The sequence below is a fragment of the Mytilus californianus genome, unplaced genomic scaffold, assembly GCF_021869535.1.
Source record: "Mytilus californianus isolate M0D057914Y unplaced genomic scaffold, xbMytCali1.0.p SCAF_9, whole genome shotgun sequence".
NCBI classification, from domain to species: domain Eukaryota; kingdom Metazoa; phylum Mollusca; class Bivalvia; order Mytilida; family Mytilidae; genus Mytilus; species Mytilus californianus.
In genome coordinates this window covers 95,837,827-95,857,277 of record NW_026262745.1, presented here as the reverse complement: position 1 = coordinate 95,857,277, position 19,451 = coordinate 95,837,827, and the positions used below count along the sequence as shown (strand labels likewise).

Below are 19,451 nucleotides of genomic sequence, written 5' to 3'. Positions count from 1 at the left end.
AGGATTTTTCTCAATATCGCAAAAATTAAAATCACATTTTAGTCTCAAATGACAAAATCGCAATAATAAATGCACGCAATAATTTCTGAATTTAGAGTAATTAGTGGTCAGTATTACCAGATGCTCTCTAAAATGCCAACATGCTTCTTAAAATAATAGGCATTCAATAAAGCTGGTTTTCTACTTAAAAATACTCAATAATGAGTATTAATTAAAAACGTCCTTGGGTTATTGTCTTATTGACATTTACCATAAATTTGCTTTATTTCATATTAATTTTAACTTGTATATCAATGATTATGGATATTCAGAGTCCTCTCACCTTCTGCTAAAGAAAATATGTCTGAAGTCTGTATTTGTATCGTCAAACAGCTGATCATGATCTGATTGATATTTTTATAATTACCAGCTATTCTTACCTTTGTACAAATTTCTAGATCAGGATCACAATCCAACAGTAAATACACAATAGCTGTATGTCCTTTCTCTACTGCCCAGTATAATGCTGTTTTACCATCCTGTAAGTAAAAACTTTCATGTGAATCTTGTAAAAATCTGATACAAACAAAGCAAAAGCCATGAATACCAAACCAAGAGAGTAAATAAATACATGCAAATTGAACACCACAGATTTCAAACTAAAAGAATAGACAGTCAATGTTTAATGTTGTACAAAATCTCCTTTTACTTGTAATTTTCAGGAATTTCTTATAAACAAAAAAATACTGATCTGCTACTTTCATCACTGACAGATATAGACAGTTAAAATTGTTGAAATTAAAAGAAAATAACTACTGTCTGATTATCAAATATAAACTTACAGCGCCCTCTACATCAACATCAGCATATTTATTAATCAGAGCTCTGACCAGTTCTAGATGTCCACCTTTCACTGCATGGATCAGTATAGTATCTGAAGCCTGTGTGATATAATTCAAATTTAATTATTTATAATTCAGGCTTTTAAGAAAGTACAAATCAGAATGGAAGCATCAGTTCAAAATATATTGACCAGCACAAGATATCAGCAAGAGGTAAGGAAAGTTTTGAATGCAATGTTTTATTTACCTGTATATTGTTACGGTCTGTATAAATTTGCTTACAAATGTTTTTAAAAAGTCTTATGATGTTTAAAGTTCAACATGTTGTATGAATCATCTCCAAATGAAATCAATCTATCGACTGACATGGACTTAATCTTACATTATAAGCTCAAAATTTTAAATCAAGTTTTTTTTAGCAAAAAATATGTCTAAATGGGAAAACATTTGAAATATTGGTTGTTGTTGGATCTTCTTGGTGTATTTCTTATCTATTTTTGTGTCTTTCAAATAAACTGGTTTATATTCCATGCCACCAACTGGTTTATATTCCATGCCACCAAAGTAATTAGAAAAACAATCACCTCAATTTACATGCGTTTTATTTCCCTGTTGTACAAAACTTGAAGTGGTTGTCTGTCCTATCTTTCTTTTTATTTAAGTAATTTGGTGTCCAAGGCATATGTTTGATATTTTTTGTTTAATTTATTCACAACTTTTTTTTTTGAGTCTCAGAATAATTTAGAGCTTTAAATATGATTAAAAGAGATTTGTCCATTACTGAAGATTATCTCTATTTTGCATATTTTTCCTTTGATCTTTTTTTGTGATAATTTTTCATATCACAGTACTCGCTTGATATAGAAAAGTAATGTAAACATCAAAAACGTCATAGGCAAAATAGCGATAAATAGATTATCAATGGTCTTTCAAACTCGACAATGTTTCTCGTCCTTCGATGAGATTGTAGCAGAGAAATATCCTCTCGTTTGAAAAACCACCAAGAATCTATAATTATCGCTATTTTACGAATTTTTCCTTTGATCTTGCTGACTGATAATTTCCGTTTTCAGCGGAGTCGAGTGATATGAAAACTGAGTCCAGTGATATGAAAATTATCGCTAGAAACTATAAGGGAACACGTGCCGTTGTCCAGGAAATTAACAACGTCTTCATAGGTAAAATAGCGATAAACAGATTATCATTGGTCATCTCAACTCGATTGCTTTTCTCACTTTCGCAGTACGGGCTCAAGCGAGAAAATCAATCTTGTTGAGATAACCAATGATAATCTATAATTATACATTGCCCTCTTGAGGTTATTTGTGTCCTTTGACGTAAACACTTCTTTCATCCATATGTATTTCTTTCCTGCACAGCATCTCCTCCTTTCAAAAGTCCCATCTGCTAATAAGACTGATTACTGTAAATTCAGAAATTTTTGCGTGCATTTATTATTGCGACTTTGTCATTTTAGACTAAAATGTGATTTAAATTTTTGCGATATTGAGAAATTTCCTGTTTAATTCATATAAAAAATTTCAAAATGCGAGTTTTAATTTTTGCGATTATAACCCTGTCGCATTTTTCGCAATAATAAGAACATCGCAATAATTTCCAAATTTACAGTATTGACCATAGCTTAAATGAGCAGCATCTTTAAATATATACCTTATCAGCTATGTTAACATATGCTCCTTTAGACAACAATTCATGGGCTATGTCAGCAAAACCTTCTTTGGCAGCAATACATAGGGGAGTGAAACCATCCTGAAATATAAAAAGGTGCAACTTAGCATAAAGGTCAAGTCGAAGAAATTGAAGGAGTCTACAAAGGAGTATATTCGATTAGGCGCTAATATGGTTCCTATTTCTAGCTTAATTTTCAAATTATAATTAATAGACATTTGATTTTCTACCTCAGGAATAGACAACCTTAGCTGTACCTTTGTAGAAAAAACATGCATCTGGCGTACCAAATTTTAAGCCTTGTGTCTCTAATGATATTTTTTTTACATTGGTTGCAATGAAATACTGTAATTTTCTAGTAAAATTAAAAAGATAAATTCACATGTATTGTCAAGACATTGCCTATGACAATGCATGAAAACAAGTTGAGAATGTGTGAAAAAAAGATATAGTTCCTTGTATTTTTCATATTTCCATTAAAAAGCCGTTGTCAATGTAATAAAAAGAATAACTGATCCAAAAATAAAAAAAATGGTTTGATTTTTTTTATGTTTGTGTTCTGAATTTTGTGATTAATCGGCATGGTTGCATGTTGGGACTGTTCAAGAATAAATCTTTGTTCTTGTTTTTATCTTGTGGTTGAGCAGTTTGGTTTTATCGTACCTTGTCGAGGGCAGTGTATTTACAGAAGTTTTATCGTGCCTTGTCGAGAGCAGTGTATTTACAGAAGTTTTATCATACCTTGTCGAGAGCATTAACATTAGGATCATGTTCTAACAGACTTTGCACTATTTCTGTAAATCCACCTTTCGTAGCTACAAGTAACGCTGTCCAAGAGTTCTACAACAATATTTATATAAACATATACATAAATAATATTAAAAATTAAGAGTATAGCATATAAAACTAGAGCGAAATTAACTTAAATTCAATGATATACCTTCTCATCGAATAATTTTTTTAAAAAGAAAAGTTTGTTTTGTTCATTGTTGAAGACCGTACCGTCAGAAATTATTGTGAGGTTTTTACTAATGCGACTTGGTGATTATCACAATAATAAGAACTTGCATTCTGATATCCAATACGGATATCTGTATGCACATTTTTCTGCAATCGCAATAATTATCTTCACATTTTTGTCCATTCTTCAAAAATCGCAATGATAAAAGCATGCAATAATTTCTTAATTTACAGTAGTTTCTAACATCAACATCATCTGAATTTTGGTGGATAGTTGTCTCAATGCTAATCACACCAAATCTCCTTCATTATTCTTATTTTCATATGTAATAATTGTGAGATTTCATCACTATGATGATCATCCTATCAAATTTTTTTTTTATTAACATGAACATTGCATAAACTAACCATTCCGACAACATCAACACTGGCCCCGGACGCTAACAGACTTCCTACAATCTCTAGGTTCCCTCTCCTACAGGCCCAAATCAGTGGTGTCGTACCATACTGAAATAGCACAAACATACTTAATACAAAATAATACAATCATACTAAAATAACATTAACATCTAAATTGGTCCTAGTCCCAGACGTTCTCCAATCTCTATAAAACCAACCTGATATTGAAATAAAAGACCATGATAATCTTTTTTTATAATATTCAACTTTGACAGAAAAAAATATACAACAAATAACAACTGTTTCATTTTTTCATAAATAATTAAAACATTTAAATATGAGAATCTAGAAAACTAATGTAAGTGATTGTTTTTTAAGACTAATTGTACATTTGTTTCTTGATCTTTGTTTCATAAAATGATGCAGACGCTATTTTACAAACTTGCAAATGATCATGTGTACAAATCAGTGTTGTGCTGGGCCATTGAGGTTATAAAATTGTACAGCACAAAAAGGGATACAGTAACACTCCTGGGAATGGTTCAATGATTTTAGAAACAGCCAGCATTATAGGATTTCAGAAGTTTTGAAAGTCTTCTTCCCCGAAAAAAGGAATAACAAGAATTGATATAGATATGCTCCAATAGTATCTTGTAATTTTTTATATTTAGCTTTTATCTCAAAAAACATTTAAACAGGAAATTTTAAGGTTCATTGGTATTCTATTAAATCTATTCAAAACTTTGCACACACATATACTTTTTCTATCATCAAATCAAGGCATATATTTGTGTGTAAAATACATTATCTTAATATACAGTATGGTTAACATATTTTTTTCATGACTTTAGGACCAAACCTGTTCACCAGGTATTTTTTCAAACTTTTTATTGCCCCTTATTCTAATCTTCAATAAAGATCAAATTTACTTGAAGGAAAGATTTCTTCAAGTAAATTTGATCTTGAAATAAGTGACCATTTTCCTGTTTTCAGCATTTTGCTAATTTCTGAATGGATAACTACAGCTGAATTTTTTTTATTTGACCTTGACTCCTCACCTTATCAGCAGCATTGACCTTTGCCCCTTTCTGTACCAGGTACTTGGCAACTTCATTATGCCCTCTACCAGCAGCCCAAGCTAAACATGACATACCAAACTGAAAATTAAACAAACATTTCTTTATCTAAATTGGATGGACTACCTAATAATTTCAACTTAAAAGTTTGGTAGTCTTTTGTCAATTTTTATTAGAAGGTCAATGGTTCTTCAGACTACCACACCAATAAAAACTGGCTGCCACTAAATAGCCAATAGCGTTAAAATTGGCATCAAACACCAAACATTAATCAATTAATCAATTTTGTTGAAAACTTTTCTAGATAGGATTGTTGATTCGAGATATAATTTCTGGTTTTAATGTGTTGTTTGATTGCTAATAAAATCTCTTATTATTCAGAATTTTTGGTTTAACACAATCTGGATAAATATATATTTTTGACGGTGAAATACTTTAGAATAAATCACTATCAAGACTTCACTCCAACTAAAAAACAAAAAAAAAAACAACTGATAAATTCACGTTTCATAAATCATAATGCAGTTACAAAATTGCATTTATAAATTCTAAACATCTGAATGATCCAGATTTCTGATTACCTCTGCCTTTACATTGAAGTTAGCTCCCCTTTCAATAAGTTCCTGTACAACAAGGTTCTTCCCCTTATAACAGGCCCACATCAGTGGAGTCCAGCCACTCTGAAATAAATAGTTGTTAAAAAGATTAAAAATAATATTCACATTTTAAAACTGCATAAATATCATAAATATGACACAACTGTTTATATCTATTTTTATCATCCCAAATGTTTAGTAATTAAAATAACCATTTTGTGCAATATTGCATCTATGAATTACAAAATAAATGATTGATATTTGGAAGGTAAATGTGTACAAATATAGACTTCAAACTTAATTTAAGCAAGGTTAGTAAATTTGTTGAAGAAAGGCATACAAAAAATGTTGTACCTTCAACCTCTGGCTTTTGGTTTTTGTTTTCTTGCTTTCTCCAACAAACTCAAACTAGCTTTGAAAACATGACACTACATTAAGGAAATTCCAGAAAAAAAGGTATGGAGTGATGGGAAGGCACTTTTTATTTTACCCAGTCATCCACAAAATTTCAATAAATGTGGATAGTGTCCACATGTGGACACAGATGATGCCCCCGCTTGCATATCGTATAGTAATAAAGGGACATAACTGAAGAACGGTAAAAGTGACCCTACCCAAATTTGAACTTGATCTGAGTTTTGTGGTAATAAGCATTGTGTGTAAGTCTCATAACATTTGGTTGAGGCTAACTTAAGTAGAGAACAGAAACTAAAAATTCAGCAACTTTTCTATTTGTAAATACGCATAACTCTAGAACAGTTGTGTATAAGTTTTTTTAACATTTGGTGAGACAAACTAAAGTTAGAGAACGGAAACGAAAAATTCAGCAATTTTTATGTTTACAAAGGGACATAACTCAAGAATGGTAAAAGTGTCTCCACCAAATTTCATATTTAATCTGTATTATGTAGTAATAAGCATTGTGTATAAGTTTCATAATATTTGGTTGAGGCAAACTAAAGTTAGAAAACAGAAACAAAAAAATTGTACTTGATCTTAGTTTTATGGTAATGAACATTGTGTATAGGCTTCATAATGTTTGATTGGGGCAAACTTAAGTTACAGAATGGAAACTAAAAATTTTGCAATCTTTCGATTTATAAAGGGGCATAACTCAATGGTTAAAGTGACACTACCCAAATTCAACTTGATCTGTGTTTTATCAGTGGAAGTCAAAACTAAACATTGCATTGTATAAAGCATTGATTTTAGTTGATTCAACTATAATCATGGACAAAGGAAGAAAACTCCAATTTTAAAAATAACTTGATATTTAGAAGAAAATAAAAATTTTGCAATTTTTCCATTTATAAAGGGGCATAACTCTAGAACAGTTAAAGTGACACCACCAAAATTCAAACTTGATCTGTGTTTTGTGGTAATAAGCATTGTGTATAAGTTTCATAACATTTGGTTAAGGTAAACTAAAACAAGCATTCTGTGAGTATTGCCTGGCAATACATAGTCCCCTACCGGTTAAAAATTCATTGTACTGGAACAAAATGTTAACTTGATCTATAACTTGTCATGGTGTAAACTTTATACCAATTATCAAATCAATATCTTCAAGCATGACGAAAAAAAGTGAGGAAAACTGATTATTTGAGTGAATTTTCAAAGTCCAAGGACCATAACTCTGCACAAAATCATTTGACCGGAACAAAATTCAAACTTGATCTGTAACTTGTCATGCTAAAACTATATACCAATCATGAAATCAATATCTTCAAGCATGACAAAAAAAAGTGCGGAAAACTGATTATTTGAGAGTGAATTTTCTAAGTTCAAGGACCATAACTCTGCACAAATTCGTCAGACTCGTACAAAATTCGAACTTGATCTGTAACTAGTCATGATTAAACAATACACTAAATATCAAATCAATATTTTCAAGCACGAAGAAAAAAAGTGTCGAAAACTGATCTGCCAGACTGACAGATGGACAGACAGACGGACAGACAGACAGACGGACAGAGTGCAAACCTAAAGTCCTCTTAGACTTCGTCGATAGGGGACTAATTAGAGAACAGAAACGAAAAATTCAGCAATTTTTCCATTTGTAAAGGGGCATAACTCTAGAAGGGTAAAAGTGACGCCACCAAAATTCAAACTTGATCTGTGTTTTGTGGTAATAAGCATTGTGTATAAGTTTCATAACATTTTGTTGAGGCAAACTAAAATTAGAGAACAGAAACGAAAAATTCAGCAATTTTTCCATTTGTAAAGGGGCATAACTCTAGAACGGTAAAAGTGACGCCACCTAAATTCAAACTTGATCTGTGTTTTGTGGTAATAGGCATTGTGTATAAGTTTCATAACATTTGGTTGAGGCAAACTAAAGTTAGAGAACAGAAACGATAAATTCAGCAATTTTTCCATTTGTAAAGGGGCATAACTCTAGAACGGTAAAAGTGACGCCACCAAAATTCAAACTTGATCTGTGTTTTGTGGTAATAAGCATTGTGTATAAGTTTCATAACATTTGGTTGAGGCAAACTAAAGTTAGAGAACGGAAACCAATTTTGGGACGTATGTACGTACAGACGGACAAGGGTAAAACTTAATGCCCCCTCCGCTACGGCGGGGGCATAAAAAATTATTTCCAATAATTGCTCTGACAGAAATTTCTAAAATAATCACAACTCATCAAAGTTTAATAGAAGTGAATTCTGCCACCCCCTCCCCCCATTTTAATACAATAAATTCTGGGACAGCCATAACAAAGTCCTATCAAATTTAGCTGCCCATTTTTCTGTGGTCTTGGCCTAAATAACTTAATTAACAGACATATCACCAAGACTATAATGAATAAACCGATGTTTACAAGTTTGATACAAACTTATCAAGTCATCATGGTCATCTTCTGGTTTGCTGGTGAAACAAAAAAACATAGCAAAATACACAAATACAATTCAATAAATTGATTATCAGATTTTCAGCATATTCATATTGAAAAACATCAGCTGCTTGACACAATTTGAAGCCTTTTTGAAATCATTCCCTGCGCTCACTCAACAAAAAGCTTTATATTGAGACTTGCAGTTGATATTTTACAATATCAATATGCAGATAACCTGATAATCGGTACTTATGTTAACCCCATCCAGACCCTCTATAATGATTCATACCATGTCTCGATGTTCAATGTCCGCTCCCCTCTCTAGTAATTCTATCACTACTTCTAGGTGACCTTCTTTGGCAGCACACAGGAGGGCACACCATTTCTCCTAAAATTTGAAACAAAATTGTATAAAAATAACTTATTGCAATGTTTTTATTAATGCTGTAGTATCAGGTTTGAAATAATAATACTCACATTTATAATTTATAATTTCAGTAGTAATTTTCCTTTTTTAAATTTTTGCCATCACATTCATTAGATTTCACATTTTCTGCGGTACTCAAATGCAAGGAATCGCAATAATAATATTCATGATATTGATTTCTAAATTTACAGTATCATTAACATATATTTATCTTGAAAATATAGCCATATTTTACTTTAACTCAATTTTTGTCTCAAGAATATAATATGTATCCAGTTTCACCCTATCTAAGTTACAAGGAATGTTCTCTCTAAACAATCTAACCATCTACAATGATCTAAATGCCAATCCCCCATCAAAAAAAAATTGCATTTTTAGGCCAAAAATAAAATTTAGATTGTTTGATGTTGCCTACCTACCCAAAAAATATTTTGACACAAATCGGTTCCAATTTTTTCTAAAGTTTTTTTCTGCTCTATTGTCGTTTTCTTGTCTAAAACATGTAACTTACATGACTTATGTTGTTGCCAAAAAAAAATAAAATCCCTACCTACCTACCCAACCCTACAAGACATTGGTAGGCAACATCAAACAAAGAATTTTTTAAGGGTGGCCTTACATCTAGTTTATTAGCAATTTTTTTTTGCCTTTCAATTTTTAAATCCCCCCCAATAAAATAACCCAATAATGTTCACTTTTCTCCTAAATTACAAAACTTCCAGATGGTTTATTGTGCCAAATCAAAGTCAGGTGAAGTTCGTTCCCCATACAATTTGTAAGTCAAGTCATTTCAGAGTTTTGTGTTTTTCAAAAATGTTAAAAGCAAAAAAAAAAAAAAAAACAGAAGTAAAATGATTCAAAGCTCACTATTTGGCTCATTATTGAGCTTATCTTAAAAATACCTACACTGTCTACAGCATTTGGATCTACATCAGCATCAAGTAACTCACGGACTATATTTATTTCCCCTAGTTCACAGGCTAACATTAAAAAGGTCTGTCCATTCTGAAAGTAAAACATAATTGTGTAGATGCAACATGCATGACATATCATTCTATTAAAACATGTCTTCCTATTCGTTTTTTCTTTATTAGCTTCCACCTCTATAGCCCATAGAAATCAAAGAATAATGTGTCTGAGGACACGAATGCCCTTGCTCAAGCTTTGCAACAAAAATGGGACAGACAAAGATGGAAAGACCTAAAGACAGAAGGACGGACAGTCAAGGGTAACACTTTATGCCCTCCTGGCCTATATGGAGTGGACATAAAAAACATAATGCGGTGTCCAACCCTCACATACGTTTTGCCTGGAATACCCCTTAGTAATTTAAAGAAAGGTTTGTCTTGATTTAGCATAGTTAGACCAAAGGCCAACATTCATTAAAATTTCAGCAGTTTTGACTTCTACTTTTGCCTGTAAAAGTCAATGAAAATACTTTTATCACACAGCTTTAGACATGTTAGAAGAAGTGTTATAAATAAAGATTTTCACCGAATTGAGACCAAGTCCAAGAATATTTTGATCCTTAAATGTTATGTTAAGTACTAGTACAACAATTTCTTACCTCATCTCTCTCCTCCAAGTTAATGTTGCCATTTTCCAGGAGTGTAACAGAGGCAGACAGATCTCCTCTCCGTATACTCTCCCATAACATCTGTGTTTTGAGCGTTCCCATCGTGATGTGCCGATCCTTCAAGTTAAATATCTGTTCTATGTGTACAGGCATAGGTCTACATCATTCTGTAATGAAAAAAAAGCAAAATATGTTTTATTAATTTTTCAGAAAAAAGGTGCATTTACAACAACAAAGATCAATGCACTTCATAAAATGCAAAAAAAACATGTTTTCCCATCAATTACCTTGTACAACATTGTACAAGTCTTTAAAAAATCAAATTCATCATAACTTCACAAATCTAGTTTTCTTAAAATTGTGAGTTGAAACTAAAATTTGAGACGAAATAATTCAAATTTCTTACACGTTTTTGAATAATTACATATTATTATTAAAATGTAGAAATCCGATACTTTTCCTGTCATGCATATGTATAAAACTTAACCTTTCCACTGAAAATCGTCCACAACTCTACCTTTCATTCTTTACATGTTTACCAGTGGTTCCCAAGGGCTTTGAGAAATCAACTGGACATAAGAATTTGATCCAGTAAACCATTCTTCTTAACTGGACCAGACTCTTTTTTATAGGACATTTATACATACATGTTTTGGAAAAAAATTAAAAATTTTACTGGTCATTTGGTCCAGAAAAACATATCACTTAACTGGACCAAATTAATTTTTACTGGCCTTTTCCCAATGTCCAGCAACCTTGAGAATGACTGCTTTACTTGTATTACAAGTTGAAAATTACTACAAATTTAAATTCACGTTTGTCTTACAAAAACGACCTGCTAGCCACAACATTAAAGACAATATTTGACCAAGTATTAAGGTATCAGTAATGGTAAACATTAAACATTTTTCTATTATCATAATATGTTTACATCATCATGTATCAATAGGATCATTATCCCCTTTAATCCATCTCCAAACAAAATTTTGAATATTTTACCGTTTATCTCTTTCAATAATGTAAAGACATTTTCCTTAAAGTCATGACCCTTAAAAATACTGTCTTGACTGATGGACATGATTATTAAACATGTTTAATAGTAAAAAAAAATGACTTGAAACTATGAAATTATCTGCTATCCAAATCTGAAAATCTCAAACCAGAAATCCATTGGAGAATTATTTAAGGGAGCACTCACACACGAAATGCTGAATAAAATCTTGTACACAGAATGAACTTTTCTTGTGAGTTCTTATCTTAATAAAAATTAAATAATAATAAAATAAATTGCTTCGCCGAGCGCAGCTGGATACGACCACAGAGGTACAACCCTGAACAGTTGGGGCAAAAATGGACACAATATTCGTGCTTAATACAGGTCTGAATTTGGATTGAAATTAAATGTTTGACACATAATAGGTTTCTGACACAGAATAACTGTAGTCAAAGAACTTAGAATTGGTTATATGATTTGAATTTATATTCAATTTTTTGCTTTTGTGCAATTCACTATGCTGTTGCGAATAGCCCCCCCCCCCCCCCCCAAAAAAAAAAATTACCCCACCCCCCCCTTTTTTTTTGCTTTTGTGCAATACACTATGCTGTTGCAAATTGACCCACCCCCCAAAAAATTACCCATTTAAATACATCAAAAAAGTCTTAAAATAGAAAATGACATACATTTATAATCATGTCTAAAAATAATATATCTTTAATCAGCATTTTTATTAGTGACTTCTAAAAATAAATTGACAGCTAATCACCTCAAGACAATACAAAATTTCTTTATACATAATTTTAAAGCAGTGTAAGGGAGGTAGTCCAAATCTAACATTGTACTTAAAAGTGATTGTCCATTAACAAGGAAACCCTTGTTTTCTCCCCCCTTTTTAGCCCCTAATTCCTACCCGGTTTGAGCCATAACCCCCCAAAGCCAATCCTAACCATCCCTTTGTGGTATGGAAACTTGTTGTACAATTTCAGAAAGATCCATAAACCATTCCACAAGTTATTGTCTGAAAACTAGAAAAATGCTTATTTGGGCCCCTTTTTTGTCCCCTAATTCCTAAACTGTTAGGACCATAACCCCCAAAATCAATCCCAACCTTCCTTTTGTGGTTATAAACCTTGTGTTTAAATTTCATAGATTTCTATTTACTAATACTAAAGTTATTGTCTGGAAACCAAGTGTCTTCGGACGACGACGTGATACCAATATACGTATAAAAATTGAATTGTTTATAAAATAATAAAATAATTGCAAATATGGAATTTATCACTATAGCCTCTCACACACAGAAAAGGACTCAAAAATTTCTCCATCTAGAAAAGATCTATTTCCATAATTTCAGCAAAGTTATGTGATTATATATTTATTAAATAGAGGTGTGTTGAACAATAGAATCACGTTTGCCCTTTAGTTTTTTAAAAACTATTATCATGATTATAGGTAGCAAGTTAGTTAAACACTGAAACTGGTAAACAATTGTCAATTAATAATAATAAGTTTTTTTCCTACATGTTTTACACTATCTAAATCTGTACTCACTATTTGGTATGAAATTCAACCTCTTTCAGCCTAAAAACTTTTATTTAACATGTTTAAAGTTTTATATGCATGAGCATGACGAGTGATCACAAAAAACGGAATACCATTAAAATGTAAAGTTCAAATTGCATGTCGGATGTACTGAACAGTAAATTTATACATTTATAGATTAAAATGTAAATTACCTGGTTTATTCTGATGTAAAACATGATTCGGCTAATGAACAAGTCATTTTATTACTTTTTTTGAAATATTATTAAATATATCATTTGTACTTCATTAGTTTTAGTATATCATGAATATTAATTTATGCAAATTGGTAAACATGGTAAAGATGTACCATCTACATAAATCATGAATTTGAAATATAATAGCTTATCATGATTATTGTACTATGTACATAGGTGTTCTATACAAAAATAAATTAACTCTTCGTATATATTATGTCAATTTTCTGGATACATGAATCAGTGCAGGAGCACTTCAAAGATCTGACATGCTTTAAAAAATCTCCCTCACCCCTTATACTAGATTTCACGGTTACCATGGTTACAGGGTCACAGTCTACCATGTCTACTGATGAGGACTAATATTTGATTTCACTTGCATTGGTTATTTCAAAGATCCACTGACCATGCTGACTGTTAAAAAATTTCGGGGCATAGTCATTTGGTTCACAGAGTACTCAACTTTAAATGACCAGAAGAAAATTTTACAGAATTTTGCATGACATTTGTTCAAACATGTCAAATATCAAATTCTGTCAAGACTCAAGAAGTGAAGATCTTTGGGGATATTCTGAAAGTCAAAATGTTTAGAAAATTCTTGATTTACATGTCTGTGATGACAATGGATGAGATGTAACTTTTTTGTATGTCAATTGAACAAGTTGATTTATCCTTCAGTGAGAAAAAAAATCCATTTTACATATCAATCAAAAGTCACAAACATAAATTCAATTTTGTTATAAACATGAAAAAGATTACTGGTATTACCAATTGGGTATGTGACCAACCAGTTAAATTGAAATAATTAATAATCATGATAATCATGATAATAAAAATCTTTATTGTCATAAATACAATTTAAACATGTTTGTGACAAAAAGAAAAAAAACCACTCATATATATACATACAATTGTGAACAATGAAAGTAAAAGAAGTTTGAAATTTTTGAAATGACCCATTTTTAAGTGTTATATGAAAAATTCCAAAATTCAACTGACCTGCCCTCAGATATGTCCCAGAATAACTTATCCATGTTATCTTAATAAAAAAATCATCACAATTCCTATGACCGTATTTAATTCAGTGTCACTAACAGTGATAACCTGAGGTTACCTGTTCAAATAAATTTTAATCAGGGAAACTAAAATACTGCACAATTGTGTCAATAACTACACTACAGTTTCTTGTACATGTACGTACTGTGGATTCATTTTTATTCGTGGGTTACCAATTTTCGTGGATTTCCTTGGTACAAGTGAACCGCAAATTTAAAACTTCAACGAATCACTAATTTTCTATAGGCTTCAATGCAGACTTTGACAAGAGCATGAAATCAAATGCACACGAACACGCAAATTTTCCTCAATCTACTAAAATTGGAACCTACGAAAATAAATGAATCCAAAGTATCACTTGTGGTCTCTTTACTGTTGAAACTTCTATAAGTCACACTGGCATGACCATGATGACTGTAAGTAAAATTTACAAACATTTATTCATATGCACATTCATTGGACGTGCTGTAAAACAAGGGGTAGATGTGAACAATATCCAAAATACATTAACTGATTGCACTTTCTACTTTACTATCCAGTGGCAAATAGTTCTGTCATATTTCAAGTGATAAAAGCATTATTGTTAAAAAATGACTTTGACATATTAAAAGTGAGGTGAAAGATACCAAATGGACATTGGAACTCATTAGACGAAAAAAAACTGACAAAAAAAAATTCAAAAAATCAAAAAACAAACAATAGCATAGGAATGGCCTCTAAAATCTGAGCTGGGCTACTAAATTTCGTCCACATCTTTACTTCATTATTAATATAACACTGGGCCACCAAAAATATTGGCTGGGCTACCACTTGACAAACTGCCAATACATGATGTACAATGTACATGTATCCTTGGATGCTATCACTGCATCTGCAGCAGGCAAATGTCTGTTATCTCGTGTTTACTTGTAACCTTAGATTAACCAACAGTGACATTTAAGTATCCATGGTATCTAATAACCATTGATAATCTGATAATAAAATGTGTATCTGGATAAATTGATCAGAGACATCTTGTATTCTTCTATAAACATTTAGGCCAAAATACAAAAAATATTTGTGTTTTGGAATTCCACACCTCCTCATTAAAACATTACAACACAATCATCAAGATCATGACAATGTTTTGAAATGAGTATGACAAAACTATGTACTTGTATGATTTAATTAAATAACTTTTTGAAGTTTTTGATCCTTGTACAATGTACGTTGTAATAAATTACATAAGTCACATCTTGATAAATATTTTTTGAAGAGATATATATTTACTTTATTTCCTATATTAACATGATTAACTCTCAAATCAGTATACTTTTTGAAAAGATAAGAAATATTTTATCATGGTTTCTTTAATGCAGTAATCATGGTAATTAAACCATTTTTAAAAGACATTTCGGCCACTGGCCTCCTTCAGTTTCTAAATATCATCCGTCTTATCAACATCACTTTCACAATCATAATTGAAGGATAATAAACTGAAGAAGGCCAGTGGCCTAAAAAAATGGTTTAATTACTACAATGTTATATGTGTATACATAGTTTGATCAGTTAAAATTATAAAAATATGTTACCTTGAATGGTGTTTATTATGTTTATAGATATATCATGTCTATTATATGAACATGATGAAATAATTCTGCTTCATATATATCAACAATTGATCATGACAACATAATTATCATTTAGACATTTTATCACATGATCAGTACAGTCACGGACAATAACAGACAGAATGTTTTCACTTTTTCATCTAACTGATTATCTGGTACCATTATCAACAGAATTTGTTTTTCCTTTTAAGTTTTTTTAAGGATGTGGGATGAACTAAAAGGATAGTGGTCAGATTTTTTCGAAAAGTGGCAATCCAAAGGACCGACACACTTTGGTATCTTGCAACAGAAATGGTAATGAGGACCAGCCAATTTTTTTTCAAGGACCACCACCTGACCACATGCACCAGGGAAAAATAAATTTGAGAACTCTGAGTGGTCATTAATTTTGAAAGATAAGGCTTATAAAGTTATATAGAGTACATGTTATAGCGCTGCAAATTTCAAATTTTGAAGAATGGGGGTCCTACTATGCTTCAACCCTCTAATGAAAACATAAGACTATCCAGAAAGTAGCATTTTCATTTGCGATCCTTCATTTAGTATTTGTATGGAAATGAGAGAAATGTCACAGGTCAGAGAAAAAAAATAGCAAGGCAGATCTAGATCTTGAACATGAAGCAACAGTCAGGTGACAGTATGTTCTATATTTACAAATTGAATCTGCATGTATTACAGTTACTACTGTTAAAGATAAGGTATAATTTTCATTTTTCGTAATATAAGTACATGTATGTAAATGCACCAATTCGAAATGTGATCACATTTAATTATCCCCGAAAATAGAGTTTAATAGCTTGATAAGCATGATAAGGGTTTCTGAGTGGACAGCTGATCTATCATGTCCATAGACGAGAAATTAAGTCAGTATATATATTTCATAATATTATCCTAGCTATGATCAATGCTTAAACATATAAAATTATAACACAAAATGAAGTTTGACCATGTTTCCTGAAATTCTAAACTCCTGTATACATGACAACCTTAGTTATTCTAAAATGTCATAATCAAATTTATTTACTTTTTATTTATCGGTGACATTCATTGACGTTGGGCGACATTTGGGTTATTTTTTTTATTGTGACAGGGTGTACATGTTGCAACGTAAACGGGTTTATAAATGTCATCGGATATTCCGTTCATATTTTGTCTCATGGAATTATACCCAGATAGCTCAACCGTTTACGTTGCTGGTAGAAAGGGTTCGGCCTGTGCTTTCGCTCCAGGTCTTCGGACAGCATACCAACAATCCAATGAACCAACACACAACAAATGACAGGTGTCAGAAACCTAGAAATGGCAAGAGGTGACAATTGCGCCAAGCAATAAATTTGCTCATATAACATGTATAATAAATAACCAAGATCGATACAGTTTCATATTTAATAGACAAGGACAATAATACACAAATATCACCATATCTTCATATGAATTTTTATTCTTTAATGTTCAATACATTTTCAAACCTCACCTTATAGGATAAAACGGGGCTATGCATTTACAGTGAAAAAATACCCATAACAAATTAACCAAGTAATTGAAAAGTGTTTGGCCTTTGTGCTTTAAAATGATTAAAATAATAAATTCACACACCATAAATTTAGACGTGACCAATAACTTAAAATATCAAGAACTGTACACAAGTCGTCCTTAACCATGTTAACAAAAACTAAATTCAATCAATCAAGTTCATGACGTCACACATTCCGAGATAAAATAAATATACCCACTGGTTCCCACTGACTTTATTAGACTAGAACATGAACCTCGTAATTCCATGTACCAGGGACCAAAGTCAGTCTAGTAAAATAAACATTGCATTAAGTCTATTCCCGTTTAATTCTCGGTCCAACCAGAGAAATGTCTGAAACACATTATCCAGTAGCATTGATTAGTTCAAGACCTTATACGTTATGTAATAAACATGCCATAATACAAAAGTTAATTCATGTAATTCCAGAGTATTAAGGCTCGAACAATTCCGAAGATTGAAGACCGTTACTCTAAAATATCCCTCTCAGATAAACCATTTTCTTCAATATCTAACTACATCTCTTTATAAACACGATATTCATAAAATATATAGCTAGTGTACAATTCCTACTATTTTTTGGGAACAGAAACATAAATTATGAATTTAGAAGTGTTTGACTCTAAAACAGAAACATAAATCTAATGTAAAGAAATAAACATTTAAGTCAAATATTCAAACTGATTAAAATAAAATTATAACATGTATAAGTACAACTTACAAATTAAATGTAACCATGTTAACAGTACAAAATTTTTCCCCAATCTAAAAAAAATATTGTCCAGACGAGGTTTAAATATCCAAGTCTGGACATTGAGTCTCTAGCACGAGAAAAACGATCCCCGCGAAAACCGAAGCCGAAGGGACAAACTTAGTTATATACCAGTCAGAGATATAACTCTATAGGGTTATTACAGAAAATAACTTGTGTGTGTTATTACAGATACTTTCATGAGTTGTCTACTCTTTATTCCTTAAATTTTCAAAATCTGCAATTATAACATATGTTAGTTATTTGTAAAATAAATCAAGGATATTTTAATTTATAATGGGCTCTAGGGAACTCTTGAGACTTTGCGCAGAAACTAAATGCATAGCCTTGATAATTAATTTTTTATTTAAATTAATACATTTTTGATTAACCATGGTAAATCAAATAGGAAGAGACTTTTAAGGGATAAAATTAGCTGTAATAACATAGCTTAGTTATTAAAGGAAAGTAACCTATTATATGAGACACTTGGGAATTACTGGGAAGCTTGCGCAGAACCTCATTACATGCTCTGGTCATTATAATTTATTTCTTACAATAAATTAAAATACACTGTAATTAAGCATGATGTATGTCTGAGAAAATGCTTTGGAGTGATTTAGAGAAGCTGTGATAACATCCTTTAGTTATTACAGGCATATTTTTTCTGTAATAACATATAGGTGTACTATGCAAAATTGGCAAACTATGAACTGTTATATCTTTCTATAGTTAAGTATACATAAAGGCAATAGTAATATCAATAGAACTTGTATGCATTTTAACTAAACTAATGATTAATGATGTATATTGTCCCTTTGAAACATGTAACATACATATGTTATCACAGTTCTTTGATTTTTTAGTCCACAATAACAAATGTATGTTATTATTCTGTAATAACCCTATAGAGTTATATCCCTGACTGTATACAATATTTAAAAATAGAAAGAGAGGATTTATGACGACCCACAAACTTGACAATCTATCCTATAGAATGAAACATGTAATATAGAATGCATACAATTGAATTCATTTGATATCAAAACGGAACATGAAAGATCACTAGACAATAAATAAATTTCTCATTGCCACTGTATAATTTGTAGCTGTATCAGTGTATGACACGGACAGTAGTCACTTTTGACTTTAGACCCTGACAATGATTTTCATGAAATAAAGTGTGGAACATGTGAGTTTAGATTTACCCTTTAATACTGCTGCTTTACTTATAAACTTCGATACTGAATCAAGTTGTTTTAAATGAATTGTTCATCCCATCAACTATCATGACTGAATCAAGCTTCTGAATCAAGTGACTTGACGGCTGCGCATTGAACCG

General features: G+C 31.3%; 1 protein-coding gene across 1 annotated transcript in view; it reads right to left on the bottom strand.

Annotated features, from left to right (window-relative positions):
* LOC127714180 (kinase D-interacting substrate of 220 kDa-like) overlaps positions 1 to 19,443 on the bottom strand; it is a 56,892-nt gene extending 37,449 nt beyond the window's left edge. The window contains exons 1-11 of the mRNA XM_052220198.1: positions 19,318 to 19,443; positions 10,375 to 10,550; positions 9,714 to 9,812; positions 8,670 to 8,768; positions 5,527 to 5,625; positions 4,928 to 5,026; positions 3,879 to 3,977; positions 3,252 to 3,350; positions 2,493 to 2,591; positions 822 to 920; positions 420 to 518 (exon numbers count right to left, since the gene is read on the bottom strand). Coding sequence (XP_052076158.1) covers positions 420 to 518; positions 822 to 920; positions 2,493 to 2,591; positions 3,252 to 3,350; positions 3,879 to 3,977; positions 4,928 to 5,026; positions 5,527 to 5,625; positions 8,670 to 8,768; positions 9,714 to 9,812; positions 10,375 to 10,536 — 1,053 coding nt within the window. The 5' untranslated portion in view covers positions 10,537 to 10,550; positions 19,318 to 19,443. The remainder of the gene's footprint in view (positions 1 to 419; positions 519 to 821; positions 921 to 2,492; positions 2,592 to 3,251; positions 3,351 to 3,878; positions 3,978 to 4,927; positions 5,027 to 5,526; positions 5,626 to 8,669; positions 8,769 to 9,713; positions 9,813 to 10,374; positions 10,551 to 19,317) is intronic.
* Positions 19,444 to 19,451: the final 8 nt, after the last annotated feature.